Source organism: Thamnophis elegans, chromosome 6 (genome assembly GCF_009769535.1).
Source record: "Thamnophis elegans isolate rThaEle1 chromosome 6, rThaEle1.pri, whole genome shotgun sequence".
Lineage (NCBI taxonomy): Eukaryota > Metazoa > Chordata > Lepidosauria > Squamata > Colubridae > Thamnophis > Thamnophis elegans.
This window is the reverse complement of record NC_045546.1, coordinates 28,192,848-28,202,926: the sequence shown is the minus strand read 5'-3', so window position 1 is coordinate 28,202,926 and position 10,079 is coordinate 28,192,848. Positions and strand designations below refer to the sequence as shown.

General features: G+C 36.1%; 1 protein-coding gene across 1 annotated transcript; it reads left to right on the top strand.

Annotated features, from left to right (window-relative positions):
* Positions 1-8,886: 8,886 nt before the first annotated feature.
* LOC116510435 (multivesicular body subunit 12A-like) lies at positions 8,887-9,546 on the top strand. Its single transcript, XM_032219998.1, has one exon. It carries the CDS (start codon positions 8,891-8,893, stop codon positions 9,437-9,439), a length of 549 nt encoding a protein of 182 aa, XP_032075889.1. The 5' UTR covers positions 8,887-8,890; the 3' UTR covers positions 9,440-9,546.
* Positions 9,547-10,079: the final 533 nt, after the last annotated feature.

Genomic DNA, 10,079 nt, shown 5'->3' with positions numbered 1-10,079 from the left:
ATCTTAATTGATTTTCAGCTATTTGGAAACTTTGGATTAAATTTTATAGAATACAAATTTGTTTTTTGTTTTTTTTTTACTTTTCGAATACAGCAAATTGTATTGAATTGTATGAATTAATTATAAGAATCATTCCTTGGGAAAAACATTTTTGTTTTGACTCTTTTAAAAAAAATAATAATAATGCTATAATGGATTTTTGAATGTTTGAACTAGAAGAAACCAGAAGGAAGCAAGTATTACAATTAGAGTGAAACATTTAAATTTATTTTACTACTATTGAATGGAGCAAAATACCTTAACATAGGACATATTGAAGAATATTTTTGAACAGTCAATCCAGAGGTGAATTTTAAGTGTGTCTGCCACTGTATACTGTGTTTAAAAGATGTAATGAAAACAATTTGCTAAAAAAGCCTGAGACTGATCTGAAAAGGGTTTTAAAAATGAAGGCTACAAGAATAATATGGAAAAACATGCTACACTGGTCACTGAAATTGGCTCATGCCTTAATAATTAAATTTGTTTTTATACAAAAAAACAAAACAAGAGAGTGACCTGAATTATTTTCCTATATCAGATTTACAAAAGGGTCTTTTTAACATTTTGAAAAATATTGTGAGAAGGAAAAAAAGAAAGATTTTTTTTAAAAAAATTCCAGGTCGTTATTTGAAGGAATGAGAGATCAAGATTATTAAAAGTAAAAGGAAAGAATATAAAGTTGATTTATTTGATCAAGGTGAAATAGATATGTTGTTATTATCTCTAGTAACTTTTAATTGACTTCTGCTGATCAGGATTGAAATGGCTATTTTCTGCACTCTCAAGTCTTACTTTTTATTTTTTTAATTGTTAGATTGCATTAGTTTGTTTATTTTCAATTGCAATTTTTAATAAAATTAGTATTAAAATCTATGTTCCCTTACATAGCCATGCTCTTTCCACATTAAATAGAATGGAAGTATATGTAAACCTTTTTAGAGTTTGTGGGTGGACACAAATCTGAAGCATACATTAAAATATTAATTGAAATGGATTATTTAATAGATTTATATCCATTAGGTCTGTATAACTAATCCCAAATCCAATTTAGCATGGTTAGTAGAGTTTTAGCTAGATATGTTTAATATTTTCCTTGTATATTTTGGGGATAAACATAGTTTTGGTTGGGAAAAGATAATAAAATCACTTACAAATTATTAACACAGAGGGTTACAGAGACATTTTGTACCGGAAGTTGTGAACCAATAGAAACTGTCCATTATTCCAACTGAAAAGTAAAAACATTCAAAACAGCTTGAAAAGAAAGATCAAATGGTCCACCATCTTCAGACAATTTGTTTCTTGGTGTATTGCTTGATGAAACTTAATGTATTGCTTGAGCCATTTGACTGTGAAAAAGTGTGCTATTACTACTGCCTGCTATATATTAAACAAGATATAAATATTTTGTCTGCAGAATTCACAATAGTATTTCAGCAAGCACAATGTCTCAAATATAGTCATGCAGTGAAAAAAAATCAGTCAGAGAAGAGCATGCAGAGAAAGACAGGTAACAGAAATAAAAAAGAGGTTTTTAAATAAGTTTCTTTTATCTGGGAGAAGTAGGGAATAAAAGAGGGAACTGAAACATTAGGAAAAGCTGCTAAAAGAGATGTGACATAGAAATTAATAGGGCTATACTACAAGTAAGACAAAAACACTGAAAGACAATCTTGGAGTCCTGGTGGATAATCACTTACATATGAGCCAGCAGTGTGTTGCAGCCACCAAAAATGTCACCAAACTCCTCAAAATCTGTCCCAAATCAATTTAAAAGCTACAAAATTATTTACCTCAATTTATCACTATGGTGACATATTTAAATAGTTAAGTCTAGTATCAAAAATAGCTTATGAAATATAAATTATTCCTAAAAGATATCTTATAGAAGCAAGAGAAGATCCAATTGGCATCTTGAATACATGGCAAGAAACAATCTAGACAGTCTAAAATTAAACTATAATATTAGCCAGTAGTACATAACATTCCTCGGTTGCCAGTATAAGGGAGATAATTTAATGGGAAAAGGAGATAATAATATATATCACACACATTAATTAATATTATTTAGTTTTATTTATAGTATTTATGTGATTTCCTCATGAATATTCCAGAAAATTCCTTCACTTATAAATGTTAGAAGGAGGGAAATAAATCTATGAATTCTGAATCTTTAAATATAAGAAATTAATCTGGAAATCTATGCCCTAGTAAAATGATTTTTTCAAATGTACTTAAACTGTTTTAACAACAACAACAACAACAACAACAACAACAACAACAATAATAATAGTTGAAAAGAAAGAAGTTTGGTTCATTGACATTGCAATACCTGGTGATGTGCGAATTGAAGATAAGCAGCAAGAAAAAAATCACAAAGTACCAGGACTTGCAAATTGAAGTTGAGTGACAGTGGAAAAAGAAATTGAGTGTTGTCCCAATTGTAACTGGAGCCCTTGGAGGTGTTGAGCTGTTGAGCTAACCCCAGCCCCAAAGGCTGTAAATCTCACCAAAGATTCCCCAACAATAATCCTAATCCTAATTCTAATTCTAATCCTAACCCTAAACATCATAATCACAATCATAATCACCATCACCACCATCATCATCAACATCTGACTCTAATTCAGCATCAGAGGTCTGTTCCTAACAGTTCGACCCAGTTCGGCTGAACCAGTAGTAACTGGATGGCCTGGGTCACTGGAACCGGCAGCAACCTAGGCCTGCCATGCCCCCAACCAGTTCTCCTACGGTGGCACCATCTTGTTTTTCAATTCTGCATGTGCGCAGAACAATTTTCATTGTAATTTTTTTAAAGGTTTTGTGCATGCACAGACCTTTTTATTTGCAAATGCACATGTGAGAGGAAAAAAATCTTTTTGCGTGCACAGAAGAGGCAGTAATGGGGGCAGAACCCATCCCTGTGCAGCATGTAGGCAATTAGGCAGATGTAATTATATTATTGGATGTGTTTGTTCTTTTAGAAATAATAAACTCTACTCAAATTTTGTGCATAAACAGACCAAAGAATATGTTGGAAAAAAAAACCCAAATCTGTAAAAAATATTTTCACAATTATCCATATAATTTTTTCAGCTAAATAATATATTTATAATGAACAACCTGATAATTTCTGAGTTGTGTGTGACAATCCACAAATATGGGAGGGGGGAAAGAGGCAATTTAGAAGTTTAACATACTTTTTGGCAAATACAGCATGAATCAATATCTGATATTATAGTAATGGGCTTGGAGTCTATGGGGAGTCTTTTTTCCTCCCTCTTACTTTCTGTTTAGGTATGTTTCTGAGTGATAACACCACAAATTTTCAAGGTGGATTTGGAGGTTTCCGCTTGGTGAAAAGTCAGCATAGCTTAATGGAAAATACAAAAATATGTTCTGTTAATACTAGTTAACTTTCTCAGAGGGGTTCTATAAATCCCTATTTGGGACCCAAAGAATACAGAGCTTGTAATTCCTAGAGAAACTCCAGGCACTGATTACAAGAATTGACTATAAGACTCAATTTTGCCTAAAGGTTGCTTCTCAGTTAAAAGGAAAAATATACCTCAGAATTCTTACTGGATGAGGGAAAAGAGCTCTTGAGAAAGGAAATGAAAATTATTTAAGAACTCTCATGTAATGTTTCCAGAATAGATGAGTTTCTTATGACTATTCACATTATTAACATGTTGACTGTCAGTAATGAGTATGTTTCATCAAAAACTAATTTTATGTCGGTAAAATAAATAAATAATCTCAATTATGTAAGAAACAATGCTGACAATTATCTACATACCCATTGTGCTAGTTCTTTCCTGAGTAAGCCATGTCATGCAGAATTCATTAACAAAAATAAAAGAAAGAAATAAAAGCTGTGAGATAAACAGAACATTGTTATATAACCATGCCTTTCAATACACCTCTTCACAAGTTTCTATTCTTTCTTCCATCATATTCATAGATTGGTTTTTGTCCGGTGGAATGGGATCCGGAACCCACCACTGACTTACAAATTGTACACTGATTCCCAGTACATTCAACTTACTTTTATTTTACCTGACATACCAGCCTCTACAGATAGTCCTTGACTCACAACAGTTCATTTAATGACCATTCAAAGTTAAAACAGCACTGAAAAAGTGACATGAACATTTTTCACACTTAGAACCATTGGAGTATCCCATGGTCATGTGATCAAATTTTGGATGCTTGGCAACTGGCTCATATTTATGATGATTGCAGTGTTTTGGGGTTGTGTGATCCCCTTTACTTACAAATAAAGTTAAAGGGAATTGAGATTCACTTAACAATTAACATAACAACTGCAGTGATTCACTTAATAACTATGGCAAGAAAGGTCATGAATGAGATAAAATTCATACATATACATGCAAATACATATGCACAGACACGGACACATACACATACATATACATGTATACATATTGTATATACAGAAAGAAATAATTTTAATGTTTCTCTCTCTCGTTCTCTTTCTCTCTGTATGTGTTTGTATATCTGATGATTGTTAATGGTGCAAGTCTGCTTTAATTTTTATATATATATATACCTAAGCTATTAAGAAATTGATTTCTCTGTGGGGGTGGGGTGCGGGGGTGGGAGAGAGAGAGAGAGAGAGAGAGAGAGAGATAGAGAGAGAATCCTGTTACATTCAAAGTCACATACTTCAAAGTTACTCCATCATTAAATTGAAACCATGGATTTCAACCAACTTTTAGATAGCTTTAGATGGCTTTTGTGTAATATAGATCAGGCTACAAGCTTTGGGTTATACCTTGCTACCTGCAGCATTCTGTGTTAAAAATAAGGTGATTATTGCTTCAAACATTTTGGCCAGTATGACACAAGCAAAATCAAATTTATCTCAAATGTGATCAGAGTATGTAAACTAGGATATCTAATACACTATCTTTTAAGTCAATGTACTGTTGTACACACCCGAAAACCGAATTTGTTTTATGCACAAGAGGCCAAAATAATGTGATAATTTGACCATTGTTAAGCATATAGACTGAATCCTTCCACCAATGTGTTTAAAACCCAAATACTCGATTGTCATTAATTAAAAAAAGTCAGAGGATTTTATATAGGAAATAGCAAAAAAATGATTGTTAATGGTGCAAGTCTGCTTGAATTTTTATTATTTTTTTATATACCTGAGCTATTAAGAAATTGATTTCTGTTATTCAGAGTGAGGCCTGAAGAAGTTGTCTGTTCTTCCAGCTTATCAAACAGACAAGCAAGACCTCTGACAACATCAAAGCTCTTCAGATGATTGATGTCCCTGTTTCAATAAATACTAGCAGAATTTAATTCGCTTTGTCCCGCTGCTTCCCTATCATTGCAACATTTTCCCCATCAAAACATCATGCTCCAGATCTTGCATGATGAAAAAGATTGGAATGATTTAGAGCAAATGTTTCTTTATCTTAACTATCTCCCATAATCTGTTCTGTGTGTGTGTGTGTGTGTGTGTGTGTGTGTGTGTGTGTGTGCGCGGGCGCACACGTGCAAGATGACCTATAAGGTCCTTTCCAACTCTGTTAATCTGTTAACTTTCATTTATGTACCAGATAGGAATATATATATACACACACACACACACGTGTGTGTGTGTGTGTGTGTGTGTGTGTGTGTGTGTGTGTGTGTGTGTGTATTCCTATCTGGTACATAAATAAAGTTAACAGATTAACAGAGTTGGAAAGGACCTTATAGGTCATCTTGTCCAAATCCCTGCTCAAGCAGGAGACTCTACACCATTTCTGACAAATGGCAGTCCAATCTCTTCTTGATAGTCTCAAGTGATGAAGCTCCGACAACTTCTGAGGGCAAGCTGTTCCATTGGTTGATTGTTCTCACTGTTAGAAAGTTCCTCCTTATTTCCAGGTTGAATCTCTCCTTGGTCAATTTCCATCCATTATTCCTTGTCTCGCCTTCAGGTTCTTTGGAAAATAGCTTGACCGCCTGCTCTCTGTGGCAGCCCCTCAAATATTGAAAGACTGCTATCATCTCTTCCCTGGTCCTTCTCTTCACTAGACTAGCCATACCCAGTTCCTGTCATATGTTTTAGTCTCCAGTCCTCTAATCATCCTGGTTGCTCTCTTTCACTTTTTCTAGAGTCTCAACATCTTTTTTTATACTGTGGTGACCAAAACTGGGTGCAGTACTCTAGGTATTAAAACCATTTAAATTAGTTCTGAAACCTCAGAATTGTTTTGGGATTGTTTTCTGACCATTCAAATATTTTTTACAAAACAAAACGTTTTGATTTAACTTTTTCTCGAAAAAATAGAAGGCATTCCTAAATTTCCAAGGGCGAGATATGGGATCTTGCATATATCATAGTTATTAAATGATAAAAGTCTCTGTGTGTATGTCCTAGAATAATATTTCCAGTATCATCCCTGTTTCAAGTTTACTGTAATTTAAATTCCAGTGAAGGGCAAGATGAGATTTTTGGTTTTTTTTTTTTTTTTTTTTTTTTTTTTTTTTTTGCCAATCTGGAATCTGTGACCAACAATACTTTATCAGTAATTATGGGTAGAAAAGTTAAAAGGATTGGTAACATACAAATACAAGCAAATAATGGGAAGGTCATTAAATACTCAAAGCTGCTACAGAAATAGACATCCAGTTCTTGTTTGCAAGAGACATCTTTATTGAATGTATTATTTGTCTATAATTTGTTTTATCCGTTAGGCTTTATCATCAAAGCTCTTCAACCTGCATCAGCCAACATATAATTTGTCTTATTAGGTTAATGCTTCTGAACAAAATGGTCTATGGATGGTGTGGTAAGTCAGAGAAGCGGAAACATAAGCTTGATGCCTCCCACAGGTATCAGTAATTAACATTGTCTGTTTTGACCACACATAAATTAAATTCTTGAAGTGTCCAGTGATCCATTACTTTGACTTCCATACCAGCCAAACATCTCAAAAATACCTAGTCTGTAATTGAGGCACTTATACATTTACAGGGCTACTAATTGACAAAATGTTATGGACATTGTGTACTTGGACTTAAGTAAGTCATTTGACAAAGTAGACCACCTCTTGGCAAGATTAAAAAAAATATTGGAAGACCGCATCACCACCAGATGGATACATAATTGGCTGACCACCCACAGTCAATAAGTAGTCCTTGATGGAAATATAACTATATGGACAGTGGTGGGATTCAAATAATTTAACAACCAGTTCTCTGTCATAATGACCAGCTGGGTAGGTGGGGCTCGGTGGTCATGTGACTGGGTAGGCATGGCCAATTCAACATCACTCACATCGATGGGCATTTTGCCTTAGCTGTTACAATGTAATAAGGGTTAACCAGAGAGGCAGTTTCTGTAAGCAGGTCAATAAATATTAGGCTAGAAACAACACCAGAATGTTTCCTTCCTGCTTTCCTTACAGGATGAGCCCTGTAAAGTAGGGAAAAAAAAACAAAAGGAGATTTCTTCTAACAACCAGTTCTCCCGAATAGGTGTGATCTGGCTGAATCCCACCACTAATATGGAGTAAAGCATTTATTGGGGAACAACAAGGTTCTCTCTTAGGCCAAAACTTTTCAAAATCTTCATAAACTATTTAGATGAGGGAATAGAAAGGGAACTCAATAACTTTGCAGACAGTACCAAGCTGGGGAAAATAGCCAATTCTTTAGAAGATAGATTCAAGATCGAGGAGGATCTTGACTGACTTGACCACTGGATACTATCCAATAAATGCAACTCAGGGGTGAGAAAAATAAGGTTTTACAGCTAGGCAAGAAAAACCAAATGCACAATTGTAGAATACTGGTGGTGCCTGGTTTAATAGCAGTAACAGTGAGAAGATTCTAGGACTCCTAGTGGACAATCACTTAATTTTGAGCAGGCAATGTGCTACAGCTGCAAAAAAAAGTCAAGGAAATTGTCTGCTGCATCAATAGTAGAATAATATCAAGATCATGTGAAGTGTTACTACCACTTTATACTGCTCTGGTAAGGACACACTTGGAATACTATGGGTGACTTGATATTTAAGAGGCTATCAGAGTAAGAAGGGGGTCAACCTGCACCCAAGGGCATGGCAAGAAGTTGGGACTAATGAGAAACTTCCTGTCAGTGAGAACAATTCATCAGAGGAAAGCCTTGCCTTGAGAAGCTGTGGGACCTCTATTACTGGAGGTTTTTAAGAAGAGATTGGGCAGCCATTTGTCTGGAATGGTATATGTTCTCCTGGTTCAGCAGGGTGTTAGACTAGAAGATCTCCAAGGTCCTTTCCAACTGGTATTGGTACTGGTACAGATTAAAATCCAGACCTTCCTTCCATTCATCTATGCAACACATTTCAAATTCTCATGTCTGTAAGATATTATCAGTTAGCAAAAACATTGCCACTGCTCCATTCAGAGTTGAGGATATGCCATCTATGATTGGTATGCAACCCCTCCCCTCTCCTATGAGCTGAAGTAAATGTATAGAGGCTAATATAATGTTACCACAGAGGTTTTATAACCCTCCAAGTTTCTTTCCTCTTCACATGATGCTGATCTTGTTACATCTATAGCAGAGGTGGGTTGCTACTGGTTTGCACTGGTTTGGGCAAACCGGTGGTGGAAATTGTGACTGGGTTGCCAAACTGGTAGGGATGGCAGGACCACCATGCTCCCCAAATCAGTTCCCTGGTTGCCGCAGCATGGGTTTTTTTTGACATTTTTAATGTTCTGCTTGTTATATATGTTTGAAGGGAAAGAAGCAGGAGCCATGGAATCAGAGAGTAGATGTTTATTGAGAGATGACAGCGATTCAAAACGTCCCTGCAACTGTCAGGGTTCTGGATATATGTATATTAAAGAGTTTCTGGATCTAAAAACCTCAGTCTCTAAGAAGAAGAGGCTGTGTATCAAGCTGATACCAATGGGTGTGGCAGAAACAGCTGTGTGTGATGTCATGCTAAGTAGCAAGAGCAAAGTGATCCCAAATTACATACGCATTGGGGAAATAAGTGGTTTTGCCCTTTGGTATAAAAAGGAACACATAAACAAGCCTAAACCCCTTCCCAAACCAAGGAGCATCAGTCTAGAAATGAACCAGCTTTCATTAGAAACAGCAAATGTAGACTCTTTATCTATTGGTTCCAAAAGGCAAACTACCATTAAGAAAAATGAATCTATATATGATACGTCAAATGCCTATGGTATTTCAGCCATAGATGGGGTCCCTTTTACTCTGCATCCTAAGTTTGAGAACAATGTCACTCGTGGTGCCACTGCACTTTCTATATTTAAAAACTTCCACATCAAATCTCTTGCTGACATTGAGAAAGAGTATCACTACAGTTTTGTAGTTGAAAGAACTGCAGCTGCGAGACTCCCACCCACCATTTCATAGCATCCGTTATTTCCTTGAGAGTTCTTGCCACTAGGGGCTTACGGGTGGTCAAGCTGACTCAACTAAGCTGATGGAAGTGCCTGCCTCAAAGGGATTGTGCTGTTGGGGGGGGGCACTGCTTTACAAAGCTGCCTGCCTCCCAGCTCCACCTTCTGCAAGGTTTACATGCTGACTCCACTGCTGACCAACAACTGGGAGAAGCGAGGCCTGGCGCTGGATGGGAAGCTGAAGCACGAAGACACCAACCTGCCTCCAAAAAACCAAACTTACCAACAGGCTTGGACTTTCTTTGCACACAAAGCAAATAACTGGGGGGGGGAGGAGTGTTATATATGCAAATGTTCCCTGTTACCAGCTCTCTGATTGGCTGGTCATTTGACAGTTGCTTTGGGCTCGAGTATAAATACCCTGACAGTTGCAGGGACGTTTTGAATCGCTGTCATCTCGCAGTAAACATCTACTCTCTGATTCCATGGCTCCTGCTTCTTTCCCTTCAAACATATATAACACTGCGCATGTGCAGACCTATTTATAGGCAACTGAATAAACTGGCAGTAATGCTAGCAGAAACCCACCCCTGATCTATAGGATTGTCTTATTGTTCTACACTGCAAAATGCCTCTCTTATTTCTTAAGCCAT